Genomic DNA, 16,563 nt, shown 5'->3' with positions numbered 1-16,563 from the left:
ATTTGCCAGAACAACTTACCCATTATGCTTGTATCTGGAAGGGATACCTTTGTCCCTTTACCAACAATGGAGTCCACTAAGCAAGCACATAATGATATGCTTGCTTAGTGGACTGTCTTTTGACTGTCATCACTTTTGAAGTGTTGCTACAAATTAGAATTATTCCAGACCCTTATAGTGCAGTGCTTAGCTATAATTGATTTCCAATCTATTGACAAGGGTCTGGTCACATGGCACAGGAGACCTGAATTGCTATTCTGCTAGGATTTCTAGTAGAGGGAAAAGGAAACAAGCTATTTTGTCGTGATTGGATTGGTATAGTGAGAGCCTGTAGTTGATTACAGAGTACAAGGTATCCAGGAGGTGTTAAGTTTCATTTTTGATTACAGTTGGGGAGGTTGTTCCACTGGTTAATGGTGAAGGGAAAGAAACTTTACTGGTAAGTAGCTGTGCTAATTGATTGTAGGACCCAGTAGGGGTAACGTATCTTGATGGAATCACCTAGTTCGGTAAACTGTTGGAGTGAACTCAGTAGAGGTAGACTGTATTAATATCATGTATAACTAGCTCAAAGGACTTCTGTGCTGCAGACTCTGCCAGTATAGTTGATCTACTAAGGTTGTTACGTTACTCATTGGAATGTATGTTGATGTGACCCATCTTGCAGCACATCATTGAACCTTATAAGATGTTGTTAGTGAGGGTTCCAAACACAACTAGTGGGAGACGCATAAATGTTATACATAAATTGTTGTCTTCGGCTTTAGTCCTTTTTGATCTGTAGCAATGTTATAAAATATTTATTTTTAGAAAAACTCACTTGTCAATGTTTAGTTGTATCTGCCAGATTTTGGACGAATGAAAGAAATTTTATCCAAGTTTTGCTGTAGAAGGTCCTCATTTTTTATTATCCTACAGTTGTCTGCCAAATACAAGAGCCCTGAGCGTAATCTGCTGAATTGTAGTAGTATATATCTGAGAAGGTTTTTAAGACTAACTCTGATTGAGTTTTCATGGTTATCTAATGTGTGATTTTAAAGCATGTGTTACGTATGGTAGAACCTGGGTTCCATCCAGTAAGTGTAGCCAAACAAGGAAATATCATCAAAATCAATAATGAATAACTGAATGTTCTATTAGAGTGCAGTATATAATCTTTGTGGAGTGGCTTCCATTTTGTGCAGCTTCTACATGGAAAGTGTTGTACTAAAAATCTGGAGGGGGGAGGAAAGAGAAGGAACCTTTTCCCACTCTAAGATGTGCCAGATTTTTTTTTTTTGCGGTGAACCTCATACTCAGCAACTAAATACATACAGGCATATAGTCATTATTATTTAAAAGTCTTTGTACATCTTCAAGTATAGTTCTCCACCCATTCCTCTCTCCACGTAATAATAACTCTGCAGGAAGTTGATTCCAAAGTAATACAGCTGTAACCTGCCAGCTATGTGTGAAACAATCTAAGGATCTAAAATCACAAGAGTTCTGAAATCTTAAATGGTTAGCAGGACCATAATCATGAAGTCTCTGTGATCTTCTTGTGGTAGTGGTGACAAATTTAAGACAAAAGGTCATCGTCCTTCGCCAGCTAACAGCTGACAAACAAGGCCCATTATTGAAGCATTTCTATGGTTGTATAAGGATGGAAATTTAGAGGAGCTCATATGTTCAACACATGTCTGTAAAGCAATGAGACAATGTAAATGGGATGGTGCTGCACCAGAATACAAAACATATCCATATTCAATTGTTGGTCTCACTCATGACTTGTAAAGGATGAATAAACTCATGAGAATTTAAAAGGTTATGACATCAGTGTAGCTGACCAAGTTGTTGCTTTCCACAAGTCAGCATCTTCACAATAATTATGATCTTGCCATGTAAAGGCAATTGAATTGAATCTGAAGTTGTGTCTTATAAGATGTTTCATTTTGTTACTTAGTCTGGGGATCTATGAAAGGGGGAGGAAGAGGCAAACACTGCACACTTTTGTAGCTGACCGTATATACAGTCATTACATATCCATTCATCTGACATATCAAATATGAAAAAAGAAAATAAGGATCGCATAATTATTTGTGATCAGCAAGCAACAGATCCTGGGTGCAGAGGGAGCAAATGGACTCCTTACTCAGATAATCACTCCAGCATAGCAGCCACCTTTTGGGCCAGCACAGATTTCACTGTAGTTAGTTATAATGTATGATGATCACCCATTAGAGGGACAGGCTAAAGTCCTCCTGTCCCTGTCAAATCAAAGAATTTTATGATTGAGTGGATCAGTCAAACAGTTTACTACAACAGTCACTTTATGCTACACTGTGCATGCCAGTAACACTTCAAAAATGTCGAGAGATTGTGCCAATCAGGTCATCCTCTGGATACCAGAGGTACATATGATCTATGATCAGGTAAATTGTTTCATAGCTACGGTAAGGCTGAATTTATAACACTCATCTATTCTGTTGAATGAACTTTAAGTAACTTCCCCTTTGTGGTCCATGTGATATGTTGGATGTAGTTTGTGCGTTACAAATTCACACATTTATCAATTATTTTAAAGATATCATTTGTAAATATCAAAATACTCTATTAGAGCAGTCATATATAGCTATATACTCTAATAAGACAGTCAGGTGATACAACTTGTAGACAGCTTTAGGATGTCGTACTAGTTTGGTAGGGCACAGGGTTGCTTCCAGGCACCAATTACAACTTGATCAGTATCTAGAGTGTCTGGGACATGTAGAAAAGCTATTTCATATCACTGACAAAGTAAATCAATGGTTTAGTTTTCTAGACTGCCGCGATACTTTAAATGCAACATTAGTTGGTAGTCGACTACTTAGTAGAGAAGAAATATCATGATGGTAAGAATCATACTGTCACTTCATAGCTAAATCACATGATTGCAACATACAAATATGTATTAGTTGTATCATGGATCCGAGTGATTTTCTTGATATGTAAATCCAAGCTTGAGGGTTGCAGGCCTGAGGCCGTGGCTGTACACATCAGGCAAATCATGAAAGTACATAATACAACTGATATGTACTGTGCTGAATGGCCCATGGTGGGTGACCAATCACCCAAACCAATGTGAGGGTAACCACTTTCATTTTGGAATAGTGCAAAATTTGGGAGGTCTGAAATTAAACTATACTATTAACCAAGTTCTATTGAAAGTTGGGCAAGGGACAATGGCAGAGAAAGGTAAATTCAAAGTGGTGGGGGACATGTAATTACTGAAAGTGTCATTTGCTGGTGTTCTTGGCAAGGCCCAGCCCACCCCTAGGTGCACCACTGCACTAAACTGACAATACTGCATCTAACTTAATTTTCAATCATTGTGTTTTATTGAAAAATCAAAATAGCTGCATGATAACCAAAATTTATTTGACAAGTTGATTAGCCAAACTTTCACCACTAAACAACAAGTTCAGGTACAAGTATTATGCATACATCACAGCCTGACTTACTACAATTAAAAAGTAATAGTTCACTTTTGTGGTACATTAGGGTCCACAATCCAAATCAGCTTTTAGAAATCAATCCCCCTACCATTGTGGGATGTTCATCATAGTATCCGTTGCTAGATCCACCATGAGACCGGGGAGACACAATTATTGTCTTTACACAAATATCAAATTCACGAATCATAAAATCTATATTTAAAATTTCGTCCACCACACAAATGATCAGATGAAACTTGCTACTTAGCCAGACCTTATCTTGTTGTAGACACAGCAATAAGCAAATGATTGGCTGGGTGCTTGGGCACAGGGTTGCTTTCTTTGAAAAATTGAGAAACGAAACATGAATTTTTGAATTCAAGCTGCCCTACCATGCAAGACAAGAGAAGCCAACTTTTCCTCAGTGTTGTGATAAGGTTGGATGCATAGTTTGTCTATGCTGTCATTTTGGAAAGAATCTGAGACTTCTCTAAAGTGTTCTGCAGTGTTAAAAACTACATAATGCTTTCTGACTATTTCCAGTGCTTCTGCAGCCACAGTGGACATCATTACTAGAACGATGGCAAAAGATGTCACCAAATGTTTGGTTGCTAATTGTTATTTCATCTACAACATCATCCATGTGTCGTCCAAAGCTCGACACCATTGAAGGCAGCTAAACTGTCCAAATTTGACTTCTCCTCTCATGCTTTACAACTGCTTCTAAAATTCCATCATGTCTGAAAACAAGAGTTCATAATATAAAGTTAATAATATGAGCCCTTGCTTATAATGAAGCACAAAAAATGGATGCTTGTCACCCAGATGGTGAGAAATCTCAGGTCTTTTCCAGACTGTATCACAGATCTTATCTTCTCTTGTGTTGGATGGTAATAGCTTGAATTCAAAATGTTTTTTCCAAAGTAAGCAGCCCCATGCTCCAGCCAATCACTTGCTTATTACTGTGTGTACTTTTTATCTAGATAAGATCTGGCTAATTAGCAAGTTTCATCTGATCCTTTAAAGGGTGTGGAACACAAAATTTTAAAACAATTAACTTCTCACGAGTTACTAATCTGTGAAGACAACAATCGCTCCACCATTTTGATCCAGCAATGTGATACATCCCACAATGGTTATGGGATTGAATTGCATAAGTTGATCTTCCGGATTGCAAGGTATATACAACCTAAAAAAATGTCTGCACAGTTGTAAAAACAATTTGTTTATTGTTGATCGTCAGACTCTTCAGGCCTGTGATAGTCATCAGGATTGCCTTCACGTCCTGCATCTGTGTATACAACAATACACTACTGGAAGACCAACAGGAGTACACTCACTATATCTCATGAAGGCTGCAAACAGTGCATACAGAATGCACAGCGGCTGTAGTGGGATTACATTACATAATACACAATGATATCACCTTGTATTGCTACACCCACCTTAGCTAGCAAGTGGATAATCACTGCTCTGAGAGAAAGATAAGGACATTTTAATGTGGTAAAACTAAAATATTGAGACAAAACATTTCCAGTGGTATACCCAAAAAGCTCATATGAGCTACTTATTATATTTCCTCTTTTAATTTAATGCACCACAACTGCAAGGATACGCTGCAGAATAACGCCAAGTGTCACGAATTTTGTGTTCCTGATCTGTACACAAAACAAACCATCACACATACGTGCGTGCGTATAAAAATACTACACAAAAAGAAACAAATGCTTAGTACAGTGGCGGATACAGGGGGGTTGCAATGGTTTCAACTGAAAACCCTCTGAAAATAGTGTGTGCCCCTAATCTATTTGATTCACGTGGGTGATAAAATCACCAAGAGTTATACAGTGTATTATATTAGGACTTTTTCTACTGGCCAAACTTCATACTTTTGCCTTTGAAATCACCATTACAGCATTCAACAGCAGGTAGGCTAGTTACCTATTTTTTTGGTCTTAGACTTAAAGCTAGGCTGAACTGTTGAAGTTGCAATTCCAGAGTGGACTCCCCTTTTAAAAAGTCTGGATCTGCCCCTGACAATTATTGAAAACTTCCTCAACCTGAAACCCCCTCTGAAAATTTCTAGATCCGCCACTGTAGTAGGACTAACTCAAAGCTATGGTACTTACCATCAGTAGCATCTTGTGTGTCTTCAAAGTACAGTCCCAACATGATGATGTCATTCAACATACTAATGGCGACTGCTATGATGTAGGCTATTATCGGCTCATAACCTTTCTTCTGGTATGCCACCCACAAAGCAATCAATATCACTACGAGGTGAGTGAATAGGTAACTAGGCATCCACTGATAGAACAGATCTGATAGCTGAACACTGTACAATAACATAAATAATGTAACCACTCAAACAATTCACTTACTGGGATGCAAAGAAGAAATGCACCAATATAACAACCTAAACAAAACCATAGACAAAACATTTATAACACCGCATGGCCAATATGGTACACGTCAATTCTCACCGAAAAAGGTACGGGTATATTGGGTACGTTGGGTATGTTTGGCAACGATATCTGGGCCATGTTATCCGAGTTGCTGTCGAGGTTGTCGCGTCTCCACGTGATACTGGTTTCAGCCTGGCAGCGTCCGTTCTTTTACTCTAAAAACAAAGGGGCGGGCGCTGACAGGAGGTCACGTCACCAAATAGTAACATTGAATAGCTGCATTTCAGGGTGATCTATATCACAACGTATTTCTTACCATAATGAAGACTTCTACATCTTGCAGTGCTATACCACATACTGTATAGCTGTAATGGGATTGTTAGCCATGTGACCACTTTTGGGTGTTTACAGTTAAAACTGCACTGATATTGAAAACACTAAAATAGACAATTCCAGAGACAAACATAAGCACTTGTTTGTTTTATCTTAAGGTCAGTCTGTGTGAAAATCATCAGAAACAATGAAAAAAGCTGGGGCATCATCCCATTTTGCAATGGAAATCCTATATGAAGGGATTTTTGGTCATGTGACCACTTTTTGGATATTATTATGTCAATAGCTGCTATCAAATGTTCCAATAACAATTTTGCTTTATCTAAAAGGTAAATATGTGTAAAAACAACAAAAATGAAGCACCTTCCTAGGAACCCTATTCAATTCGCAAATTTACATATACCCGCATAATAACATGTTTTTGTGAGTTAAACTTATGCTGATACCCAATGCTACAAGCAATCCAATAATTTGTTTGCTTTATCCTTTATCTTAACCTTCAGTCCGTGTGAAAATCTCAGTCCAGAAACAACAAAAAGAAGCACTTTCCTGTTTTGAGTTGGAAACCCTATCATTTCATACCTCACAGATTTCCCAATCACAGAAATTTATACTGGAGGAGGCTATCCGCATGATCTATGAGGCTACATATCTTTAGTTGCTCCCTCAGCTGCTTTGCACAAAATTTGGACTTCGAAACAATAACTATAGCGATCATTAATCTGTTCTAATATGAGAAAAATACCATGCAGTTTATGAACACCATCATGGTTATGATGAAATCACACTAGTCTACATCTATGATCCTGGCCAATCACATCTTGGGGCCTCCTCTGATACTCTTCCAACCCCAATTATTTTCAGATCATGCAGCCAGTTCCAGTTGTCAACTATAATTCTATTTGACCTGCACATATTTTGAATGGCTGTCCCATTGCTTCAGCAAGGAGTATATAGCAACAACCTTTTCCTGTCAAAAAGCAACTTCCTGGTGAAACTCCCTTCCAAATAATCTATTTCAAAATTTGTTTTCCTTCTGTAACAATTTATATGATCATTTATTGTAGGGTGTGTAATTGTGTTTTGCTTGTGTAGTTATGTTGTGCTTTTGTGTATTGCTTTGTTTTTGTATATGTATGTGTGTATACTCTGGAATGGAAGAACGGCCTTGGCCGAATTCCAGACTTCAAACCAATTAATCAATCAATCAAATCACCTCCTGAGTCTTGTTGTGTTTATTATTGGGTATAATTGTTATTGTGAATTATACAGAGGTGATCCTCCTCTGGCAACCATTCCACTATCTACCTCATATCACCCTGATACAGTATTAGTGAGCAAAGATGCCTTAATGGTGGATCCAAACTATAGTCTATGCATTCATTCAACAGCAGTGTAACTCAAAACTCAAGGGACTATATTATGTGATTGATATTTATATTTCATGCAATGAGATTCTTACATGTCCATTTATCTCCACTCTGCTTGTGAATGCAAGTCTGGCAAGATAGGATACCAACTATTAATCTCAGAGTTAGACTTTCTTTCTCAGTTCTCTACTATCAAAATTGGTTGCTTGTCTAATCCGACACTCAATGGGAACCATAAATTTTGCTGGATTATATAAGGAGAATGTTGGATTATCAAGTCACCTCTGTAATCCAACGTTGTACAATATCTAGAATTATGTTGGATTATGCAGTAAATTACAGGTAAAACGGGGATCACACAATGTTTTTAACATGAATTTATTTTAGATTTGCAAGTATTACAGCCTTTTTTCTATTACTGTCAACCAATTAAATACTTTGGTTGCTTAAAAATTATTTTCTGTGATTGTTTTTAATGCCGCTATTATTCTTTGTCGGATTACAAAGGTCGAAAGCAATGTATTTCCAAGTCTAAGGAATCAACCAGAGTACAGAGGTGTCAGATTACAGAGGTTGTTTTCTATGCAAAAGTGTTGGTAAATGACATTTTGGTCGGATTAGAGAGGATTCTGGGTTACACAGGTGTTGGATTAGAGAAGTTCGACTGTACCTTTCAGACTTCATTAGGGCCTTACAAACAGGAATCAACAGTCTGTAGCAATTTGTAGAACTATGTGTACTGGATAGTGCCATCAGTTGCTCTCAACAAATCTTTTTGGAATGCGATTGGAACACTTTAATTTGTCTTGTTCTTGTTTGTTTTGTGTGCTGTACTCTCACTATACAGCTACATTTAACAGAAATTACAAAGCACAAAATAAAGCCTCAGTTTTAAATTGTCAACTGCCATGGCATCATATAGTGTAGCTGGCAGGTGATTCCATATGTTCCCTGATACTTTATAGACTTTTTTCCCATATTCAGGAACATGTCTATAGCCGGGAGTCTGTGTGGGCATCTCCAATAACATTACTAGCATAGGACATATATTATGCAATATAAAGCTATGCTTTTGTAATTTTATGTTGTGTTTTTTGAGCACCTTAATATAGTGCAGCTGGCAGGTGATCTCATATACATCCACAAATTATGTTCCCCGATATCTTAAAGACATTTCCATAATTTAAGTTATTTATTAAAGTTTTGTCACTGCTTTCACTTAAAGGTTCACCACAAGTTTCACTCAGTAGCTAAAACAGTGTATTTGTATGTGCATGGTCCTGATCGTGATATGCTTGCTTTCTCTCCTCAACAAAGACAGCTACATGTTACCCACTTGTATATACTAGTTTTACTCCTCTCAGATCACAAGAGTTTGGTGACATGTAATAGAAACATTCAGCTGCAAGACAAGCATGGCCAATGCATGTACCAAGAGTTCGCAATAATTTATGAACTCTTGCATGTGCATTAATTAAGAAAATCAGTTCATCCAGAGGAATAAATATTTTCTTTGGGAAGCTGTGACACACTGCTGTGAAGTTGCAGGCAATAACAGTGTTGCCTTTAAAAGGTTGTGTACTTTTCATCCTAAATTAATATTAGCACCTTCAGAGGAGGAACTAAAACAGCAATTATTTTACCACACCTGGTTTTTTAGAAGTAGCTGCACTTCAGTAATAAGTGCTACAAGGGGCTTAATCATTTCCAGGTAATTCACAGACTAAGAAGAATTCATCCAAAATTAATTTTTTTTATCATCATTGCCACCCCACCTTCTAGATCTGAACACAACCCTAGAGCAGAGTGATGAACCTACCATACGGCCATACAAGTTTTTAAATATATTGAATAATATTTCACCTTTGTTCTTTGCTAGTAATGTTACTGTAAGCCCACACTATGCCCACACAGACTCTATATAGCTGGAAAAAGAACACAATGGTGCACCAAGCACCATATGATGCTTTTTATTAAATGTATGTATTATAGTAATTTTCATGCATGCATGGTCCATCCTTATTTTTCAACATCACCAAGGAGATCCATCCATGTTAACAGCAATGTATTAACACGGCCAATGAATATGAATCTTGATCCGTTCTCAACAGAAACATTAAAGAGACAGTTTAAACGACACCTTCTGGTCATCTTTACTTCAAAGTTTAACGACAAATTGACAATAATTGCTTATCATGTTGTGTGCCCTTGTCGCAAGTTCTGCCTTTGTTAGCTTATACTTGTAACTTTAGTTGCTCCTGCGGCATGTAGCTAATTTTAACTTATTTATGGGAGTTCTTATCTGTACACCAGCTGTTGTACTTTATAGCTTTTATGCTTGTATAGCTAACTGCTGTCTATATTGTATCATATCATATCTTGTATCAGCAATATGTGTTGGTGTACACCTATAATAAGCAATGTGCATGCTCAGCACTCAGTAAATAGACTCCACAAATATTTATATTTCACACTAAAATTGTTGCTAAATGCAGTCTCAGAGCATCAAAATTGCAGAAATGTTATAAAACTATGTTTATTTTGCTAGGACTTCTGCTTTGAGGGGAAAGGATTTTAATTTTCTCATTATCAAGTTGGTGTATTTCTTGACGGATGACACACGCACAGTTCATACTACTAATACTTTTTTTTGTCTGTATCTGGGGACAGTTTTACATTTTTGTAAAAAAAATGTGTGATTTGAAAACATGTGTTAACCTAGAAAATCAGTTTCTGGGGTAGGATCTGTTACAATGACAGCTCAATCAGTAATATCTAGAAGGTCTGGGACATCCCTCATAGGTTACTTCAAAACTATCACTGATGAGGCAAATGGTTTACTGCCAAATAATAAAGTGTGGCATATCATGTACAGCTATGTAGCATGCAAAGGGCAGCTTGAAAGCTTGCATTTGCAGCTAAACAGAATGCACAGAAAATGTACTGCATGCATGTAGTTGAGTGTTTTATTAGAGTATTTCAATCATTTGATTTTGAAGGGGACGGAGGAGGGCAAGTGACTCCCCTTGGGTGGCTCATTATACATTATCAGTGAGACCTGCAATCTCTTATTATTGGAAGAAAACTCAAACCTATTTTAAACTTATCAAAGGTACATTACATGATTGTCACACTGCTTTAGGTGTAACATGACATGTTTTAGTTAACAAAGACCTGAGATCAGACAACTATAATAGTGTATCAGCCAAAACTGACTTATAAGATATTTTTTCAAATTAGCTACAGCTTTCAGCAGCTGATCCAAATGGTTGCCATGAACCACGATAGTAGGTTCATAATAGGGATCGCCCATGTTTTTTTGCAAAAATCCTAATAGAATGCTCACCTAAAAACCACCTTGAAAAGCATCCTTCAACTCAAAACAACCCTCTGGTGGTCCTTTGTAATGAGTATAGGTCTACTAGTAAGTATCAAGTGAAAAGGAAACAGTACGTGTATTTCAGACAAAACTGAAATTTGCCTGTTTGTTCACAGGCATAGCGAAGTTTACAAGGAGAATCCTGGGATAAAAAGTAGCAAGGCTTGCTGAATGGATCATTTTGCGTGTCCATGACCTATTTTTGATTTCGTTTTCGGATGGAAACAGCCCAAACCGGGCCGTTTCTTCTTTCCAAAACGCCATTACGCTCGAAAAGCCATACAAGATAGCGCTCAAAGTTAAGTTTTTTAGTGTGCACTACTTGTGGCTAATAAAACCTGTCTTTATTAGCTTAATCTGGGCTGATGACTTTGTTGCAAGGTGGGTTTTTTCGCTCCGTGATTATTTTACGTGGGCGGGTTATCTAGATTAAATACTCTAATAGAGCAGTCATGTAAATACTCTAATAATGCAGTCAAGTTTATAACAACAACCCTTGCACTGAATAAATTGTAGCTCATATTGGGAGAATCTCAGTCTGTATGCACATTGCAATTTGATCAGTTTCATGTTTGTACTGAATTGTTGACAGTGTTACTATGCAGAATGCAAAATTACACTATTCACCACAGTCTTCATTATCAATCAAAGAAATCCATGCTAATTTGTACTCATGATATTGTAGTCAATAGCGTGAGGAGATATTGCTGAGGAGATGATATGTTCCAACAACTTGCAGCAAATACTAGTCAATGATATAGGTCTATAGTTCGATGGATTAGTACACGGGCCTTTCTTGTATACTGGTGTTACACATGCCCTCTTCCAGTCCGAAGGGAGTTCACCCTGATGTATAATGCAGTCAAGTGTATAACAACAATCCGTACACTGAATTTGACAGCTATTAAAGGCACCAATAATGTCTCATATTAGGAGACTCTCAGTCTGTATGCACATTGCAATTTGATCAGTTTTATGTGTGTACTGAAATGTTGACGATGTTACTATGCAGAATGCAAAATTACACTCATGATCCATTACTGGATTAATAAAAAGTACACAAACTAGATGAATAAAAAATTGAAATGGAAATAGGGATCACTGAAAAAAGCCACAAAACAAGAAGGGATTGCTGGGGTGGTAATGTAAACCACAAATCCCTATTTTGACTCACTTCAAAATGACAAAGCATGTAACTAAAGATTTATGACAGAGAGTCAAAATAGGGATTTGTGGTTTACATTACCACCCCAGCGATCCCTTTTTGTTTCATGGCTTTTTTTCAGCGATCCCTATTCCCATTATAAAATTTCCAATTTTTTATTCATCTAGTATATAACAATGAGACTTGGTACAATAAACTGGAGTCAGTAATTGCAATCTTTGAAACTGTAGACGGTTGCAAAATTTACACACAAGTCCCACATGTAATGACTGCTCTATTAGAGTGTTTTGACTGTGATTTAGTATAAAATAGCTAAAGATTTTTCTTAAGAGAAATAACCAATTATGATGATGATGCCAATAGTTTAGTCAATACTGCAATATCATGTTGACAATACTGTACCATTTATGAAATATCAAAACTGCTCAGCAGTACTATGAACTGTTGCCGAAAGGTAAGTAGTGATGGTACATCCTTTTGACAATATAATGGAACTTATATAGCAGTTTCTTTCATTGAAAGGCCAACCATCAAGGTACATGCATGTCTGTTCTTCATGTCTTTACCATGAATTAGTTGATAATCTGTAGAGTTAGACCCTAATAATGGTATTGAAAGCCAATTGCAGTATATTCATATGTACCGCTACTGGCTTATTATTTTAGCTATAATGCATTTGCAGTAGTCAAAATATTGGACGGTATCAAAAACAGATACCACGGTCTGACTAAAATATTCTTATCTCCTGTATGTAACTAGAAGTCATTGTTTTAAAATGTTCAAACTACAAGTCTACCGCAACGCCAGATTAATTTTGAGGATCACTTGTTTGTCACTCAGGTTACCATAGCATAGCCAATCATGAATTTTTGAGGATGAAAATTTGTGGACAGCAAAGCAACTGTGAAAATTACGTATTAAAAGCTGAATATTGAAGATTCCATTTGCAATTAGTGGTTTTATTGAAATCAAATAAGCTACATGACAACTACCAAATTTTTTGGTAAGCTGATTTGCCAACTACTTCTGCCATTCATTATGTACTGGTGCAACCTCAGTTAAAAAATTAAAGTTTCTTGTGGTATAAGTATAAGATCAAACTTTAAAACATCTACAAACTTGTAACAACTATTTGTCTATTGTTGACCGTCAGACCCTCCAATCCTCTCATAGTCATTAGCATTGCCTTCACGCCTTGCATCTGTGTATACAACAATACACTACCGGAAGACCAACAGGAGTACACTCACTATATCTCATGAAGGCTGCAAACAGTGCATACAGAATGCACAGCGGCTGTAGTGGGATTACATTACATAATACACAATGATGTCACCTTGTATTGCTACACCCACCTTAGCTAGCAAGTGGATAATCACTAATCTGAAGAGAAGATAAGGACATTTCTAAGACAATGTATTGGATATTTACGGATGAACTTTATGAATTCATCTCCAGTGGTACACAAAAGCCCGTATTATGAGCTCTTGATTGTTCCCCATAATTACAAGGATACGCTGCAGAATAACGCCAAGTGTCACGAATTTTGGATTTCTCACCTGTACACAAAACACACACACACATAAAATACTACACAGAAAGATTTAATGAACGAATGTTTAGTAGGAAAGCTATGGTACTTACCATCAGTAGCATCTTGTGCGTCTTCAAAGTACAATCCCAACATGATGATGTCATTCAACATACTAATTGCGACTGCTATGATGTAGGCTATTATTGGCTCAAAATCTCTCTTCTGGTATGCCACCCACAGAGCAATCATCATCAACCCAAGATGAGTGAATAGGTAACTAGGCACCCACCCAGCGAACAGTGGTGTTAGCTGAACTCTGGACACAACATCATAAATTCTGCAGACCACTCAAACAATTCACTTACTGGGATGCAAAGAAGAAATGCACCAACACGACTACCTAGTAAATTACGACAGGACATTTCTATATCACATGGTACATGGCACACGTCTACACTTACCGAGAACGGTACGGTTATGTTGGGTATGTTTGGCAACTGCACCATGTTGTCGGAGTTGTTGTCGATGGAAACACCACGTGATAAGTCAAGACTTTTTATGCGGGAAAATAAGCGCCCTCTTACCACGTGAGGGCATATAGTACTGTAGTAAATCATAGCCAGTGTTGCCATGCTGTGAATAAAGTTCATAGATTTATGAACTTTTTGTCTTGTTTGTGAACCTGAAATAATCTATGAACTTTTTGCTGGTTTGTGAACCTGAAATAATCTATGAACTTTTTTATGAACCTGGAGTAATCTGTGAACTTTTTATGAACTTTTGGCAATTTTAGGTGGTAACCTTTTTTTTTTTTGCTCTTCAGTGCCCTACTAACCCAGAGATCCACCTATTTATAATGTGTAGGCTAGTTTTCGGAAAGTGACTGGATTTATGAACTTTTTATGAACAAATTTATTTTTTCACATGAACATTTGGAGCAAATCATCTGGCAACACTGATCATAGCTATGCTTTTGTCTCGCTGTGAGTTGTGTGTATTGGCGGTGGTGTCACTTTGCTGCATTGCCGTGGTGCGCTCCGTAACTTGTCTTGACGGTAAACATGGTGACACTTTCCTCAAGACGATGAATAAATTCAAAGGTAAAGTGTGTGTTATCCCATAGTGACTCATAGATATAGTGACCTTGTGCATTGATCAACGCAGGTACAAAACGAAAGGTATACACGAGAATGGCAACACATACGAGTACAAGATCGGAATCGGAGCGTCGGAATCTGCACTCCAGCCTCGAATGATCAGGGATTTGAAGAATGTGCAGTTGTGCAAGAAGTCAGAAAACGGCCAGAAGAATTCGTTGTGTCTTGGACGACTGAACGCAACCACAGTAGTAGAAAGTAAGCGACACTTGTACCTACTGTGAGTTAATAGTCTCGCGTGGCCAGACCACTTTTTCTCGGCATGGCGCTTATAATGCAATCGATAAGCGCCGTGCCGAGAAAAAGTGGTCTGGCCACGCGAGACTAACTGTGAGTTGGGTATACGTTAGTTAACACCAGTTTATATTGTTGCTAACTAGCTGTTATTAGGTCCAGGTGGATGGATTGAACTAAACTATGGCAATGGTACCAGTTATAACAGTCACTATCAAATTATCATGGAACTGGTAGATCTGCTAGAATATTATTCGACTGTGATCAGTTTGCTGGAAAGGTAATGACCTGTTTGCCTACTTATAACATAGATCCTTTACACACCTGGGATTGGAATCTTCTGTTTTTAACACTTCCATCTGCACCTCCATTGACACCTTTCTACAAAGAGATCTATGAATTGATGCATCAGTAACTCGACTTTAGTGTATTAATTCTCTGTTTAGTGGACAGTACGGGCAATGGGTTTACTTCAGTTCGATTAACAAAGGATGGATAAGTACACAAAACAAATTGTAAGTTAAGAAGACGTTGTTTCAGGCGGGTAGAGCTAGCCAAAATTTGTCACCGCCACTCAAACAACAAGATTTGAACACGGACATATGGACTAATGACTTCGCTGGTTCGCTTCCTTATCCCAAGTTATACTTACGGACTGAATTTGACGCTCATAGAGTGAACAATTCGAGAGTTACAGCTAGCCAAAGTTTTAATTGCTTGGGTCTGTCAGCGAGTTTTGTCACTGTTTTTGCGTCCACAATCACCTTTCCACCTTATTCGAAGTAAAGAACAAGATTACTGTATCAAACAACACGAAATTCACTACAGAACAATGGATCAGAGTTTTCTCGTTCCAGTCAACACCAATTAATTAACGGTGCGGATAGTCCAGCACGTAAGTACAGCAAGTATGCGGAGATTCCTATCCCAGGGTATAAAGGATCTATGCTTATAACAACATGCTAAACTGGTCTAACAGGGTAATCCTGTTTTTGTTGAGGAGAATAATCAAGACAGCTTGTGCTTTACCTGTTCTACTGGCGCACAAGTGAAATGTGTGACAAGTTTATCCCTTGGAACAATTATGATCATGTGAGCACTAAGTGTGATCACACAATCTCTTATTGTGTTGTATATATGTAGATCTGCAGTGGTACTAGCCATCTTGTTGGGTGCCATGGTGATAGGCCTTTTGTATCTGGCTATTATCGGCTCAGAATCTCTCTTCTGGTATGCCACCCATGTGCACAGAGCAATCATCATGCCGAGTATGTAACTAGACATCCACACAAGGAACAGTGGTTTTAGCTGAACTCTGGACACAACATCATAGACCATTCACTTACTTGGGATGCAAAGAAGAAATGCACCAACACAACTTAGTAAATTTATAACAAAGAGATTTTATTTTATTTATTTGTATTGTACTAGACCAGTAATTACTGAAGCATCCTGAAAGTGGGTATGTGTGCGCTATGCATTTAACTTCTTGACTACACCTGTATAAGCTTCTACGGAGAAAATTTGGCATTCT

General features: G+C 37.6%; 2 protein-coding genes and 1 long non-coding RNA gene across 3 annotated transcripts; 1 reads left to right on the top strand and 2 right to left on the bottom strand.

Annotated features, from left to right (window-relative positions):
* Positions 1-4,606: 4,606 nt before the first annotated feature.
* On the bottom strand, positions 4,607-6,083 carry LOC136242687 (type-1 angiotensin II receptor-associated protein-like). The gene is made up of 7 exons (XM_066034130.1): positions 5,936-6,083; positions 5,834-5,868; positions 5,582-5,787; positions 5,068-5,110; positions 4,898-4,925; positions 4,793-4,838; positions 4,607-4,743 (listed from the first exon to the last, which is right to left on the bottom strand). The coding sequence occupies exons 1-7, from the start codon at positions 5,993-5,995 to the stop codon at positions 4,679-4,681; spliced, it is 483 nt and encodes a 160-aa protein (XP_065890202.1). The 5' UTR covers positions 5,996-6,083; the 3' UTR covers positions 4,607-4,678.
* Positions 6,084-13,162: 7,079 nt separating this feature from the next.
* On the bottom strand, positions 13,163-14,246 carry LOC136242685 (type-1 angiotensin II receptor-associated protein-like). The gene is made up of 7 exons (XM_066034128.1): positions 14,100-14,246; positions 14,004-14,038; positions 13,749-13,954; positions 13,621-13,663; positions 13,460-13,487; positions 13,355-13,400; positions 13,163-13,305 (listed from the first exon to the last, which is right to left on the bottom strand). Exons 1-7 carry the CDS (start codon positions 14,142-14,144, stop codon positions 13,241-13,243), a joined length of 468 nt encoding a protein of 155 aa, XP_065890200.1. The 5' UTR covers positions 14,145-14,246; the 3' UTR covers positions 13,163-13,240.
* An 885-nt stretch (positions 14,247-15,131) lies between these two features.
* LOC136242686 (uncharacterized) lies at positions 15,132-16,445 on the top strand. Its single transcript, XR_010694614.1, has 3 exons — positions 15,132-15,309; positions 16,009-16,121; positions 16,173-16,445. It is a non-coding gene; the product is annotated as an uncharacterized lncRNA (long non-coding RNA).
* Positions 16,446-16,563: the final 118 nt, after the last annotated feature.

Source organism: Dysidea avara, chromosome 13 (genome assembly GCF_963678975.1).
Source record: "Dysidea avara chromosome 13, odDysAvar1.4, whole genome shotgun sequence".
NCBI lineage: Eukaryota > Metazoa > Porifera > Demospongiae > Dictyoceratida > Dysideidae > Dysidea > Dysidea avara.
Note: the sequence above shows the minus strand (reverse complement) of the source record. Positions and strands in the feature narration are given on the sequence as shown.